This window comes from Thunnus thynnus, chromosome 6, assembly GCF_963924715.1.
Source record: "Thunnus thynnus chromosome 6, fThuThy2.1, whole genome shotgun sequence".
Taxonomy (NCBI): domain Eukaryota; kingdom Metazoa; phylum Chordata; class Actinopteri; order Scombriformes; family Scombridae; genus Thunnus; species Thunnus thynnus.
The window spans coordinates 13,111,984-13,128,523 of NC_089522.1; the positions used below are offsets into that span (position 1 = coordinate 13,111,984).

A 16,540-nucleotide genomic window follows, 5' to 3' on the forward strand; every position below is an offset into this window, starting at 1 on the left:
CTTCCATCCATCCCAGTTATGTACTGTAGATATTCTTGCTTATCCATCCTAAAATCAATAGGAATATTTAAGTTTTCAATGTTGCCAATCAAATGTGAGCACTACACAAAGACCAAACACTGTGTAGCATTTTAAGCAATTAGCAGTCCCTGCACATTAATTTGCAATCCCACAATAATAAGAATGAATATAAATTCAGCCTATTCCTCTAATATTTTTCCTCAAATTGTTGCAATTTTTTAAAATGTTTGCCAATTTTCCTCATAAAGATACTACTTTTACAAGTCAAAGCCAAACAAGAGATTCTTCAACTTAAATCTGATGGAAGATATAACACAATATGATTATCACTTTTTAAATACATTGTAAAGTATTGCAACATTCAAATTTTTAACACGTTTTAATTTTTGGAAAAGCTGCTACAAATTCAGTCACCTTGATCACAAAAAAATCCTGATCCTGGAGCAAATTTTTGATAATTTTATTAAATAGAATAACCAATTTCTACTTTTTTTTAATCAAGTTTTAGACACAAATCATGATATCTAATATGCATGTGTGTTAAGTGCCAAAAACTCACCTAAATGTAGGCATTGGCTGTCTGATAATGATATATATGTGTGCAACACTGTAGTTGTTTCTGTACTGTGTTTCTATACAGTAGCTGTATGTCTAAGGACGTATTAGTGTGTAGGGTGGGTGTTAGTGTTGGTGTGGGTGGAGGAGGGGAGGTGGTTGGGGGTGATGATATTCACCTCTGCCACAGCCTACACTCATACATCAGTCTATTACTCTCCAGTCTCGCTCCGCTCTGCTCTTCTCTTCTTCTCGCCTGCTCCCTCCAGTCATTAGCCAGTGAATTAACGACAATCCAGCATGCTATTAATCACCCTGACAAAAGTGTTAGCATTGCCTGGCTAGGCCGGCACGAGACTGAGGAGGAGGAGGAGGAGGAGGAGGAGGAGGAGGAGGTGGAGGTGGAGGAGGAAGGGTGGGGGAAGAGGGTGTAGGAGAGAGTGAGAGAGTGAGGTGGCTGGAAGGGTCACAGAGGACTAGAGAGTCTGTGGTAGGAGAGGAGAAGTGAGAGCAGATGGAGAGGTAGCGAAGGAGAAGATGAGGTGTGAGAAAAACAAATGAGATGAAAGAGTAAGAGTATAAAGAGTGCTGAGAAAAGAAACAAGGAATACGTCTGTGTATGTATGGATGTGTTTAATTTCGGACTTCTCAAATAGTTATGGAAATTAAACTGTACTCAAGGTGAGAGGCTATCAGTGAACAATAGTAATAAAGCAGTTGACCAGCAGTGGTGTTGTGGAGTTCACTGGGCAGAGCTGTTAGCAACCATGTGTAAAATTATACAGCAAGCTATTTTTGAGCATACCACTCAGCATACAATTACATTTATTTTTAGTTCGGTGTCAAAAATTGAATGAAATTACTTACAGTCAAGAAACAGTCTTATACTACATGTTGTAAAAAAACACACGGTGTATACTTTTTATATTAACAGCCATTGGTTGTGGTTTTGTGGTGTGTGTTTTACATGATTATTGCCCTTATCATACTGATTCCCGGTAATATTGGACAAGCCGTTAAAGCACACATAGTCTAGATATTCACCTGCATACACAAAGCAGGATCACACAAGACAAACTAGACAAATATTGTATGCTTGTATACTAAACACAAATTTTATGACATTTATGATTCAAATGATTTTTCTCATAGGACAGCTGACATAAGCAATAATGTGCAAAGTGGAGGAGTAAAAGTGAAAAACTGCAAGGCTCAGAGACAAAAAGAGGCACAGAAAGGTATGTTTGCTGTCTGCCTAAACTCTTATAACTGCCCAGAACATGACTTTGGCTCCCATAAGCCCGTCTCTGACTCCCTCCCACCTCTCGCCTCGGTCTCTCACCCTTGCTCTCCCTTTCTCCCTACCGGAGCGAGACCACCTGCTTGGAGGCCTGAGCCGAGGACGTCAGGTGGGTCGCGTCCGTCACACAGTCCCATGTCATCAGGCTGTCACAGTGAATGGAGCTGACATGGGAGATATGCTAATCCACTTAGCTTCAAACTCAGCCAGGAGGCCAGTAGGCAGCACTGTCTCAAGCCCGCAATGAGCAGAACACACACACACACGCACACACACGCACACACACACACACACACACACACACACACATCCGAAGTAGACATGTTAAGTGATGTAACACTGAACTTTTCCGAATATGTATATTAGATTAGATCAGATGAAGCTTAAACGATCCCTGTGGGGATATTAAGCTGGTGTTCAATAGGACATATATTATGCGAGAAGAATAGGTTACACAAGGGGTGGACATATTAACACGAACACCTGTAAATATACTGCCAGTCAATACAATAGCCCGTCATTAAATGTTGGCTTTGTGAAACTTTTAATGTTCAAGTTTTGTTAAGATTGTATCAGAAGGGAGTCATTTCCATTCTATGATAATTCTGAGGATGATTTTAATGCAATCAAATAGTGCAGTAATGATTAGTCAAATGACAGATTATTTAACAACAACTGTTTTTCTAAACAATTAATCACTTAAGTCATTTATCAAGCAAAAACGCTTTTCATATGTGAGTTTTATAGTGTTGTAAACTGAGAATCACAGTTCTTGACTTGACGGTCAGACAAACCAAGTTATTTTAAGATGTGAACTTTGGCTTTACTGCATTTAATAGTGTTATAATTACCGGTGTAATTTCCCCCACTATCTAAATAAGAATGCAGGTTAAGTTCATATAAACATATTCAAATGACAGCTCTAACACTTCGATTTATTTATTAACTAATTGAGTAAAACAGCAGTAAGCGGACAACTATACAGTACAGTACTGTGTTTTCCAATTTGCACGTATATACACACACATACACTCACACACTCTGCACCAATGTGATCAAAGTCAGCCAGCCAGCAGCTAGGTGTCAGAGTTCAAAACTATTGCACCACTCAGCCAGATGATATCTCAGACCGATCCATCGTATTTCCCGACCATGACTTCCCCTATTAGGAGTTGTGGCGGTGCTATTACTAATCTGTTCACTATCCCACAGAAACAGGAAGGAAGAGAGGGAAACAGATGGGAAGGCAGGAGAATGGCGAGCAAGGGACACAATGCTTACTACTCCCCTCCTCCTCCTCCTCATCCTCTCTCCCTCCTTCTCCCTCCACTGCTCCACTCGCTCTACTGCCGTCCGCGGAGCGAGAGAGAGCGGAGGCTCACAATCAGTCTGACAATACTGTATACAAGTGGTGGTGAACAATGGAGGCCAACCACAAAGAATTCTGGGAACGGGGGCACAGCCTTCTTCTCCTTCGGGCGGCTCCTGCATGCCGGACCCATCGATACACATCGGCCTGCTGAGACTGAACGGTGCCAGAGAGAGAGAGAAAGAAAGAAAGAGAGAGAGAGAGAGAGAGAAATGAAGCAGCTACAGTATATGAGAGCTGCATCATAATGTGTATTTCTGTGCATGTGCTCGTGTAAGTGTGAAAATGCCAACTATCAGACTGTTTCACACACACGGGTTCAGTGTCAATTCTTCCCATAATTAGGCCACTTAATTAACACTTATAGAACCACATAATGAACTGGGAATAAATATGAAGTGTGTGTCGCTGTGCATGTGTGCGTGTGTGTGCGTGTGGTTGAGTGGGTGGTTGGCAGGACGACTGACTGCAAAGGCTGCAACAATACCGTACGTGCAAAAGTATTTCTTACTTGATAAAAAATGCTGAAACAAGAGAAGGAGAGAGAAAAAGAAAGACAGATAGTATAACTGGAAGGATGAATGAGTTGGACAGACAGACAGAGAGAGAGAGAGAGAGAAAGAGGCAATTTTGTTCCTCTCCTCTTTAAGTGTGCAGGGTGTGGGGTGAACGCCGTCCATTTGGAAATAATTGGCTGGTAATTAGGCGGGGGTCGACAGGTCGATTTGGGAACAAATGGCTGTCTTTAGCTCAGGTGGCCCTCCACACGAGATAATGGGACCTTTACCTCCCACACACCCCCTCTCCTCTCCACTTCCCTCTCCTCCTCTCCTCTCCCCTACCTTACCTTTTCTTCGACTTCCATACCTACTATTGTATGTGAAACAAGACTAAGTCAACAGCCATGCTTGCGGCTCTGTAAGGCTGTACTTAGGCACAGCGGATGCATTGAGCTAAATGCTAATGTCAGCATGCTAAAATGACAATGTTGACATGCTGGTGTTTAGCAGGTATATTGGTTACCATGTAGACCATCTTTATTTGTCATGTTAGCATGCTAACATTTGCCAGTTGGTGCTAAATTCAAAGTATAGCTGTGGACAATGAGAATTTCATTAGCTTCGGTATTTGGTCATAAACCACAGTATTGGGCAATTTGACATTTTTAACTTCATGATGCATCAGATAAAAGTTAAGGGATTACAAAAATTATTACAATTCATCCCAAAGGGGACATGAACATCTGTACATAATTTCATGGCAATGCATCTAATTGTCAAGACATTTCACTAAAAAAACACAAATATCAAGCTCACAGTGGCACTAGATGAAAGGTCAGGGGATCTCAAAAGTCAGCAGGATTCTCTGGGGACCTTTAATATCTGTACTAAATTTGCTGCATAACCAGCAAGTAGATGTTGAGATATTTCACTGGATAAGTGAAAACTTTGACTAAATGGTGGTGTTGCAGGAAAAGTCGGGGGACGACCAATGTAATTACGATTCATCCTCTGGAAAACATAGATGTGACTATCCACAAACAAAAGCAGAGATATTTCAGTTTGGACCAAAGTGGTGGACCAACCATCCCTGCCATCCCTGCCATCCCTAGAGCTGCCCACTAGTGTGGCTAAAAAACAAAGCGATGTTGACACATTACTGGCCATGTCCAAATACCTAACAGTAGTACAAAGACTAACTTTTTTTCTATTATTTGGACAGGCAGCGTCACATTACACACATCTTGCAATGAGTATACTGACCTCCTGCTGGTCTAGTGGATGATGTAAATATTTTGAAAGCCAGAGGATCATTGGGTGCAAGGACAGTGACTCAAAAAAATAATAATTCCCTGAGTTTATACATACCTGTAGACACATAACTCATCACTCTCAAAAACACACAACACATTCCACAATTAAACAAGTGTCGTTTCTGTATTGTACCTGCAGGGACATATAAGGAGCCGATGTGTGATAGCATAAACTGACCGACTGCTCTACTATGAGTATTTCTCAAAATTAAGATCATGCTTCCCTTAAATAAACCCCTTTGCTTCCTGGTGTTACTTACACCTTCTCTGGCATTGCTTTGCATGTATTTGCCTTCGATTTTACTCTACTGAAAAAGATGGTAAACATGTCGGAAATGGTTTCAACTGGTCTTTGCTAGAAGCTCCCTTCTCTTTGTATCCTAAAGCAATATCTGTTTGTGCCGCAAAGCAATCCAGCAAGTTTCCCATGAAATTCAAACCAGTGACACAAATTGTAGAATTCTGTCTGGTAAAGGCTGCTATCGTTGGCAATAATCTTGTTATTAATGGAAGTCACACTAAACTCGTACAAATTATGGTCCAAGTCATTATCATCAGTATTAGCTACATGTTTCACCTTTCATGTATGCTACATGCAACTCAGGATCCTTATTTCTCTTGTCTAAGAAAAGGCAGCATGGAGTGCAAGTACTGCTTAATTGTGGAGTGGAAGTGCCTCACTTTATGGATCCTTGAGTTTTACGTACTTAACCTTTATTTAACGCTCAGAGAATATGCTGAGGGAGCAGTGGTCTCATTTACAATGCAGAGATATACAATAAAATGATAAGACAGAAGAGAATAAAGAAGAAGGAATAAATGAAGGTAACTTCGCTTCACACAAAACCAAACTGGGAATTACTGAAATGCTTCATTGTTATCACAGCATCAAGTTTGAACTGATATGCGTACAAGGAAACACTGAAAATACTGTTGCACACATGCAAATATACACAGATATGAAAGGGAACACAGAAAAACAATTGATCCACCACCTAAACGGTGTGTGTTGGCCAATGTGAGCCCCCCCACACCACAGGCTCTCTCACTTGCTCTCTCCCTCTCTTTCTTGTCTCTCTCTCTTTTTCCCGTCCTCCCATTCAGCAGTGCCGGGGTCTTGTTTGGCTTCCTGCTGTTTGTGTCCAGACAAGGTCTTGATTTGAATACTGATTCCCCATTGATAGGCCCGCACTTCCGATCTAATTAACTTGTTTTGTCTTTGGCTAAATGGAAACGTCCGAGGGAGGGTGAGAGAGAGAAAAGAGGAGCGACACCGAACAATGTCACAGATCTTTGCAGGAGACGCGCCGTAAATAACAACAAGTAAATACAAACAGGATGGGGGTTAAGGAAGGACATGTTAAGAAAAAAAGGATCATTATCAAATAAAGGATACACATTTAAAAAAAAGAGAAAGATATTATCCAAATTCAAAGCATCACTGAAAGAAAGCAAGCAAAATAAAGGCAAGGAGTTTAGTAGTCAGGATGTTAAGTGCACAGTTACTGAGCTGCGTGTTGACTGGAGCAATAACAACTCAATGCTTAAAAATGTGATTAAAATAATAAATTTTTTAATAGATTTTTCTTTTTTAATGTTACAACTGTTTGGCAATTTTTCACACGTTCCCCCTACAGTTGGGAAAGAAAACAAAGACTTTTTTTTTTTACAGTCTTATTTAAGACAGATGTTGGCTGACTTCTTGGCCACAATATGAGCACACACACAATCACCTTTGATTTGATGTCCCAACATGTAATTCCAATCAACACCAGAGATTTTGATTCATTCATTTGGTTTCATTTAGGTCTAATTATATTATTTTTATGGTATCATTTATTGTCTGTATCGCATGTAATAGTCCTACATCATGAGCTGCAGATGAGGGTGAGTAAAACAAATGTGCATGTGGTTTCCCTTCTGAGTATTGTCCTCTGGTCCCCTGTGTGTGTGTCTATTTGTGTGTGTGTCCCTTGCAGCTATTTAGCCTCAGCTACTTCATAGAGGGACACACGGGCAAACAGGGCACCAGAGGAAAACATGGAAGACACACACATACGGTACAGTGAGGAGAGGCTGGGCACATAGAGACGTCAGTATGCATTGAGAGAGAGAGAGAGAGAGAGAGATAACAACGACGAGAGAGAGGCTACTGACAAGAAAAGGCAGGAAGGCTGAGGGGTGGAGGGGGGGTGGTGGTGGGGGTGGGGGCAGATAATGACATATGACCAAAAATAAACTGCATAAACAAAAGAAAGAGAGGCTGAGATGGGCTAAAGGAAGAGGAGAGGGGGAGATGGAGGGAGGATCAAAGGGGATGTCCGCTGCTGATACTGCACCTCAGATAATGTGTGGCGCAATTAGTGCGCTGTGATGATTTCCATTAGGGCTAATCAAATATTTATACTGCCTTCTGAGCATGTCACAATGCAGCCCTGGCCCTTCATATCAATGTGACAAATGCCTAATGAAAAGAGCGGGTGCACAGACAGTGAGAGGAGGTGGAAAGATAGACAGATAGAGAGGGAGACAAAGAAAGAAAGAGAGAAAGAAGGAAAGAAAGAAAGAAAGAAAGAAAGAAAGAAAGAAAGAAAGAAAGAAAGAAAGAAAGAAAGAAAGAAAGAAAGAGGGGGGTGGGAGGTAGAAAGGTGTTAAAGGCAGAGTTTGCTCTGTCTCCCTCTTCCACATTTGGCTTGCAAATGGTTAGCACTCTGTCATCAATTACAAGGCTGGTCTAGTGGCATTGAGTGGCTATGTGTGTGTGTGTGTGTGTGTGTGTGTGTGTGTGTGTGTGTGTGTGTGTGTGTGTGTTCGTGTGTGTGTGCGTGCGTGATGAAACAAGGACGAGGCAGTGCTGATGCTACCTCACCTAGAGCCATTAATCAAACTGGGCCGGCTGTAGAACCAGTCCAAATTGGGCTCATCAGTCTAGGCATTAAGCAGGAATCAAGGTACAAGGACGGGGATAGAAAAGGAGAGATAGAAAGAAAAGGAGAGGAATGGGGATGGAGGAGAGGGTGGAAGAAATTTGAATATACTTTACACTGTTTTACTCTCATACGCCTCTGTAATGGTGTCATTGCCCCCAGGAGAACGATGTTCCTATGAATGATAATAAAAAGCTGGCTCTCAGGGTTTTTTACTCTTTACTCTGAAACTTGTGTTGAGATGTGTTGAGCAGGACCGACTGGCATGTGAGCCTCCGCACATACAAAATAACAGTATGTCAGTCGACTTAGGACCACGTTGTAGCTGAGGTCCTGCTGCTGTGTTCAAAAGGGAAAAAGTGAGATAACACTGTTATCTTTCTTTTAATTATTTTTTACACTCCTAATTGCTCATGTGTATCTGAGCTGATCCTATGTTCTACTACCACTGCCCTATCCAACCAAGTGCAAGTGATTTATTTCACATTCATAAAGGATACTTTCCTGTGTTTTTAAATACTGTGAGAACCTTGATTTTTGTTTTCACAATTTAAGGTGGCTTTCAAACATTTTCCATGAACAATGGGTCCTAGATTTTTCAGTTTCAAGGGAGAATCGAGGATAAAGACACATTACCCATTGCTGGTCAGTGAGACAATCAACTGAGGGTTAGGGGTAACAAGATGGGCGGGCCTGCAGAGGTGAGAGGTCAAGTCCTGGCCTGACAGACAGATGGAGGAGAGTGGTCAGGACTTGAAGGATGAGAAAGGGATGAAGGATGGACCTGCTTGGGTCCTGTGACAGTCTGGGATATGGATGACCCTCCACGCCAGTGTGACACAGAAAAGGTCCCATGTTAACAAGGGACTTCTTTTTTTTTTTTTTTTAATTCAGTGGTGTTTAGGTCAGCTGCCAGATAAGATACCGTGGAAAGGAGGAAATAGGAGGAAAATAACATGAAATACAAAACAGATAACACAGAATAACACGTCTACAGAGCCGGGACCAAGAGTAAAACACAGCGACATAGAAAGGAGAAAATGTATTGATATTGTATATGATACATGTATTGTTCACAGCAGACAAAAATACGTGTGTTAGAATACAGAAGGAACAACAGAGCTGTTTTTTGAAACATCAAACAGACAAAGTAAAAAAAAAAGTAAAGAGACGATTTGTTCCACAGAGTGTAATAAGAAAAAATATTGTGGAAAAACATCATAAAATTACTTAGAAATTACTTTATAAGATATAGAAGATGATGAGAGAGATTACATAGACAAAAAGTATTTTTGCAAATATGAAAAATCACATTTAAGGTTTAACAAAGAAAATTGTGCTCTGCAACTCTCTAAACATGATTTATTCAGTATGAGGCTGTTGGGCAAGTATAGCCTGGAAAGCTCTGAGATAGACCTCTCCTTCTAACCTACATAACTCAGGATAACAGAAAATGTCAGGATAAGATGCTACAACGGGCTAATCTCCAGCACAAGCGATAACATTCAGTGGGTGAAACCATGACAGATGAGTATTGATCTCCTAGTTGTTGAAGGAGGGTAAAATAGATAACTAGACCACTTTATTGATATTGACTGAAGAGTCAAAAGGGACAAAATAACCTCGCTCTAAAGAAAACCTTGTTGAATTATTGTGCAATAAATGTGGATTAGGTTCAGTGAAGGAAAAAAGTAAAGGATTATCGGTTATGTGAGGCAATTGTAAATGTTAGCATTTAGCTACAGGAGAAAGAGCTAGTGAGCTGCATGCAAAATAACATTCATTCCCACTCAGACGCTCACTAACACAGCAGCAGATATTTCGCGTTGTCCAAAGTCGTCCACATTTAAACAAAGGATGGTTTCTCAGCAAACACCGCCTTCAGACGAAAACGACACCATCACAATACAACCTTAACTTCAAAAACGCCACAAGCAACCACACTAATCTCACACAGCGCCACACTTCAAACATACTTCCCAAACACTCACATATGAGATCATAACTCACCAAAAGCCGACATATTATCTCATGCGTCTTCTCGCTACAGCGTGGTCGAACTATAAGTTTGCGGCTACTCATAAACTCTAGTTACCAATTAACCGTGTGTGTGTGTGTGTGTGTGTGTGTGTGTGTGTGTGTGTGTGTGTGACACAGATACTAGGAGAGCACAGGGGGTGTCTGGCAGGCCTATCTCCGGCGCTGCGATGCGCTAACGTGAAAGAATGCCAGTGTCAATGTGACAGAGATAGGGGAAGTGCAGGGCGCCGATGGGCTGGGTGAAGGTCGATGTCGAGGTCAAGTCCTAAAGTGGTGGACACTCCAACAACCGCCACACGTTTGAAAGGTGCTGAGAGCCTGAACGTCGTCATCTGTCTTGATACTTTTTATGCTAAAACAGTGGAAACGTGACTTCTAAGACTTGAAGTGAAGTGGGGTTATTCAGCTCATGTGAAAGCCGTCATGAGCTTGTGAGAGCAGCACTTCCAGGTGAAATCCACGTTCTGTCGACACTTTTTCACATTTTCTTTAAGACTTTTCAACACGGTCTCCTCTGGATACTTTCTTCTAATCCTTCCTTTACCTGTCACTGATCCACCACTAATTTTCCTCACCCATCTTAACCTGACAAAATATCTTCTCCCTCCACCACCAAACGCTGCACCCACCCACATGTGGTGATCTTTGTTTTTTCTGGTGACAAGACAGGAGACAAGGCTGTTTTTAAGAATTTTTGGGGGCATTTGAGACAACTCCAAGTCCAGTCTTGAGTTTGTCAGAGTAAACGGGGGGCAGCTGTTAAGGCGTTAGTGCACATTTCAAGCCATTCAAGACAACAAGTCCAAATGATGTCATCTTCAAATTGTTTTGAGAAGCTGTATTCAGCAAATGTTTGACTGTTTAATATCTTAAATAATTATTCAACTAACTGGTTAATCAACAAATTAAATATTCAGAGTGTGTGCCCATGCAAGGCCTGCCTGGCTATATCTTACTCACGTGAATGTTTTTTGCTTTCTCACAGTAGTCAAGTTCACGTCACAGCGTTCTTATTTTTATGACTTGAGTCAGCTCGATTGCAAGTCTCACGTCCACAGCTCTGGCAAGAGATGACCGGGGAGCGGGGGGGGGGGGGGGGGGGAGTGAGGGAGGGTGAGAGGGGTGAATGGGTGCTTGGATGGGTAAAGCCATGGGACACTGGAGCTGGAACAGACCAGCATTCCTTGTGAAGGGATGATACCGGCCAGAGAGTGATGTGGGGTGGGGGTTTGTGGAATGGATGGCAGAGGGTGGGTACAGAGCAGGGGGGGGGGGGGGGGGGGGGGCGAGATGAGGGGTGAAGGGAGGGAGGGGGGGGTCATTAGCACTAAATCTGTTCCATATGACACACACTCACATGGCGTCTGTCTGGACTCTCTCTTTCTGTCTGTCTGACTGTCCCCCCCAACCCTCTCTGTCTGTCTCTCTCTCTCTCTGGGCTGGCGTTGAGGGAAAGGAGGTGCTGGTGAGGGAGGGGTGGATATTTCTCAGCCACAACAGGAGCTCTGTGATGACAGAGGCCAGGCCATGTCACACACCAGGGACTCTGGTGGCTCTCCTTATCACACAGCGAGGGCTTCATTAAATACCCCTCTTCTTTCCCTCGCTCCTTCTCCCTCCCCTCTTTCTCTCTGTAGCGCCACAAAAAAAACAACACACTAACTGCTGTGGACAAATACACTCACAGTGTGTCCAAAACACACTCAGTATGGCTGCACATATACACACACGCATGCTCCGGTAGTGCTGAAATGATTAAATGATTAATCGATAGGTTGTGTAGTTGATCAATAAAAAGTAATCCACTAAGATTTTGATTTGATTTATGCTTATCAAGCAAAAATCCTGAACATTTACTGTTTGTAGCTTTTCAAACGTGAGAAATTGCTGCTTTTTACTGTTTTACGTCACTACATTTTAAATCTTTAGACTGTTGGTCAGACAGAAAAAATGCAGTTTGAAGAAGGCTGTGGGAACTTGTGGCCACCATTTTTCAGTCTTTTGGACTTTTTTTTAGATTAAACAAACAGTTAATTGGAAAAAAATCTGAACATTAATTGATTATGAAAATAGTCAGCTGTAGTCCTTGAGTTCAAGCCAAACATCAGCTTGGCATCTTAGTGTTTTAGGCTCAATCATTTAGATGTGTGCACTTACATTTAAGATAGTGGGTATCTTTGAAAAATGTAGCTGGACATTTGAAAACATTTAGTTGCCCAAGATTACAAACAAACCATCATAACCAGCATCTGTTAAACGAAGGTCACTCATACAGATCATTCTGTTTAAAAATCCATGTTTGCTCATCATCTGTTCTCCAGATTTAATTTTCTGAGATGAATCATGTTTAGCATCTGTCCTGAAGGCCTTACAAGTCTGACCGACAAATAACCGCCTGCCTCGTGTTAACACCACACTCTTACTATGTTAGGACAGTTAGATTTTTAGCCAATGTAAGCTTTAACACAGGAACATAAGCAGCATATTTCATGTTTATTGTGATTTATAGATACTAATCAGAACCGGTATTCACCTTAACTGCATTTCTCTGAATTTGGTAAAGTTATACATGTGTATTTGGTAATGAAACTCTGTTTTTAAGAATGTAAATACAATACTCACTATAATCATGTGTCATTGTTTATTTGGATTATTCACAGAGATGTCACATCATCCTGTAAACAGCTTAATTGCACATACTGTAAAAATTTACTTTATTGTAATTAAGTTTACTCATATCTTTGTCTGTCCTATCTGTCTTACTCTCCGTCTATCTTCCACTGTCTCTTCTCTATTAACCATTTTTATCTCTTTCTGTATTTTGCAGCACTTGGGTGGAAAGTTGGGAAGCCTGTAATCTGACTGCTAATACCTGGTCTGATTGCTGCGCAGCCACCGCACACACACACTGGCCCGGATCAGTCTTGTCCCCTCATCCTACACACCACAGGCCAGATGACTCCCCACCATCACACACACACACACACACACACACACACACACACACACTAATCACACAGTGCTCCATGCCTCTGTCTGTGAAACAAAAGCAGGCCTTGTCTGACCAGGTCCAGCGCTTGTACAAGAGGCTTAGGGACATTTTTCTCATTTTTGAACAGCTAATATCTTGCAAAAGTTGTCTAATCTCTTTGCGTTTAAGTTGAGATTTGGGCGCCCCCACCCCGTAACGCCCCCACCTCCTCCACATGCCTAACACCTACCCCTGCTAGGCCCTGACGCATGGTGCTTAACCAGGCCATTTTAATTAGGTTAGATGTGTGTGTGTGTGTGTGTGTGTGTGTGTGGAGGGGTTTGGGTTGGAGTTTGGGGGGGTGGGGGGGTGCGTGTTGTGTCAGCATCGAGGCCTTATAGACATTCAAGCTGATATAATGAAACACAGCAGGTGATGAAAAGATCAGGACTGCTTTGAAATCAACTTACTCAGTTTGTATAAAGACTCAACAAATATGAACTAGTTCCAAGACAAAAACAATTAATGTAATATTATAATGTACTGTAGTATATCGTCTCTATTAGGGTCTATCTACACTTTGCTTTAGGCTCTTTAAGTTATCACACTTAATATTTACTAAATACTGTTTTACACTTCATCTTCTTAATATTGTACTTTTCTTTCTATTCTTTTTCTCCATATTGTGATTCTGCTACACATACTTTTGTTAAGTTTGTACAGTATCTTTCGTTGTGTGTTTGAAGAGGAGAGATTCTTCCTCTGATGTTCTTTTTGAGGTGTCTTCCAGTTTCTTTCCTGTGTGGAGTGAGAATCTAAGGATAGACAGTGTCACGTTGTACAGATCGTATGAATAACACTGACTTGGCTTGACTTGATTTCTGTCTATCTAATTTTAACTAAAGGTGAAGAAGAGGAAGAGAGCTGCAATAAAGCCAGTTTAGTCTCCTTCCCTGCCTACAGCATAAAAAAGGACCATGGACACTAGACACTAAAGCCAGACAATGCACCGGGAGCTGCAGTGCAGCTACAAACTAATTCTCTCAGTTAAAGGAATAAAGGCTACCAGGGTTACAGGAAGTAAAACCAAGTTGGAGAGTGACAAAAAGACACAGAAAGGAAGAGAGAGACAGAAAGAGAAAGAGAAGAAGAAGGGCTGCTTTTGAGAACTGAGGGACAGACGGGCTGTTTTCCGACAGCTTGCCTTGCCAGTTCCAAGTGTGCTGACGGTTGTGATTCCTAACAGGCTTTAAAGAGGGTCATTTTCTGGGCTCTGTCTGTCTACTTTACTATCTATCTCCCTCTATTTGTCATTCTTAATGCCATTCTGTCTGCTTTGCTATCTTGCTGTCTGTATGTGCACAAGATTGCATGTCTGTGTGCGTATCTATGAATATCTGTGCCAGCGTTGAGACAGAGGGAGAAAGAAAAGGCAAGGATAGAGAAAAGGCATTCTTATAAATGTTCCAAAAGTGTTTTTTCCCCCCTTTGTGTGTATGTGTGTGTGTGTGTGTGTGTGTGTGTGTGTGTGTGTGTGTGTGTGTGTGTGTGTGTTGCCAGTGTGAGCCATGTTCTGGTATTGGGGCACTGTGCAGCGCTCTACAAAGGCAGCTGATTGGAAACAGTAGGTGAGCTTTGCTAACAATTCCCAGTGAATATGCAAAAAAGACACAGGCGAAAGAAAGAGATGGAGATGAAAATAATGAGGACAGAGAATAAAGGAATCACAGGAAAAAAAAAAAAATGGCTGGGATAGAGATCTCAGCCAGATGAAAATGAGACAAGCTCATTCTCTTGGCTCCTCCACTGCAGCTTTTGATCTGAGACCTTATATGGCATCATTTCACAAAACAACTTGGACTCATACAAACACATGCATACAGGAAACGATGCTAGTCAGCATACATTGCATATGTGCGAGCAAAAGCAAACACACCCAACAAATGAAACCATTGTGCCACATGACTTGTGCTCACAACGTCACACTCTGGCACATACTGCTTATGTTGTTTTCCATCAGTAGCGTAGATACCTAAAAAAGGCATACACCGACTCTTACAGCTCTTAGTAAACTTTCTGTAGCTCAACAGGAAGACTGACAGATGTTTGACCTCCTCTAGCATGGAGCATTGTGTTTCAACATGACGATCAGCAAGCTGTTTAACTTTTTATACTTCACCACTTAAACATGCAGTGTGCCCAAGTGTTACAATACATGCATAACTGGATTAAATCAAATGCATATGGGAGAGAGCTGTGATTACTACTTGTTTTCTCATCTTTGCCAAAAATTACATTTTCTTCTGTAATATTTCAGAGAAGTGGGAGGGTTGCTGATCTAGAGTCCTTTCCAGGCCCTGCTGAGAGTCTGATCCAAAAAGTCAAACTGATTCCAGAGCAGCACTTACACTCTCAAGAGCTTAACTTCCATCCCTATTACTAGAGTCAAGCACTGTAGCTGGCAGCCGTTCCCTTTCTTAGACAGCTGCTAAAAACACTGAAACTGAAATCAGGCAAACTAAGCTTTAAGACAAAAATAGTTCTTTATGTTCAGGGAATCATGCTAATAACTGACCTCTTTGTTACCTCTGTCTGTCGCTTGTCTCTTCTGCCTTTTCCCCTTTCACAGAAATGAACTTTTCTATGAGCTCTAAGTCAAACAGTCATCGTCCTCTCTTCATAATAAAAATACCAATTTTTCCCTCAGCTTGGGAAGTTGGCAAACTACTCCAGTAGACATTCTCTTCCTGTTGCTTCATGTTTTTGGATGGCGGCAGCGTGTACCCTTGACTCGCTGACTTAGAGATTCTAAATAAAAAGTGTTTGGACTATTTTGGGGCCAGATATGTTTTCAGCCCTCTTTAGTAAGGTCAGACAGGTCTAGGGTCAACAATAAAACAATAAATGAGTGAGGAAGCTGGGTAAGGAATGGGGGAATCTCGGAATTAACACATTTCCCCTCTCATTAAGCTCTTTTTTTTTTTTTTTTTTTGTATTTCAGCAGTCAGAGTGTGTGCATGTGCTTGTGTGCATCTGCATGTCTCAGCAGGGCACTTGTATTCAGGGTTGCAGGGGCTCTCGCCATCAGCTGCACTGATTAGAGCCATAATTAAAAGCTGTGTTAATTGGTGTTGAGGCCAACATCGGCCACCCAGTTCATTAAGGACCTCTATACAATTCTCCTTCTGCATTCCACTGAATGGTAAAAGAACTAGCATTATTAATCTGCTACACCCAGGGGACAAGTCAAGTGTGAAGGAGAGAGAGACGGAGAGAGAAACAGAGCCAAACAAAGAAGGAGAGAAAGAGGGAGCGCTTTCCATATTGATCGAGTTGATCCCTACTTGGTCAATGTTTAAAGGCTTCACAGTGATAGATTAGAGCAAACTGGAGAGAGATCAGAGGAGAGGTGAGAAGTTCACTCGCTAAATCTATTAAAAGTTATGTTACGGAAACCTGAAGGTGTCCATTGGAGAGAACGTAAGCCCAATAAACTCTGAGAAAAGTGGAAATGCAAAGAACACAGCTCTCTATTTTGCAGCTT

At 41.7% G+C, this 16,540-nt stretch overlaps 1 protein-coding gene across 9 annotated transcripts in view; it reads right to left on the reverse strand.

Moving 5' to 3' along the window:
- prdm16 (PR domain containing 16) overlaps nucleotides 1-16,540 on the reverse strand; it is a 190,803-nt gene that overhangs the window by 132,171 nt on the left and 42,092 nt on the right. Inside the window, exon 1 of one of the 9 annotated variants that reach the window (XM_067591824.1) lies at nucleotides 9,996-10,129. The exons of the other annotated variants lie outside the window; for them this stretch is intronic. Within the exon in view, the coding sequence (XP_067447925.1) occupies nucleotides 9,996-10,008 (13 nt within the window). The 5' untranslated portion in view covers nucleotides 10,009-10,129. Of the gene's footprint in view, nucleotides 1-9,995; nucleotides 10,130-16,540 lie in introns of those variants that run through there. 9 annotated transcript variants of the gene reach the window in all.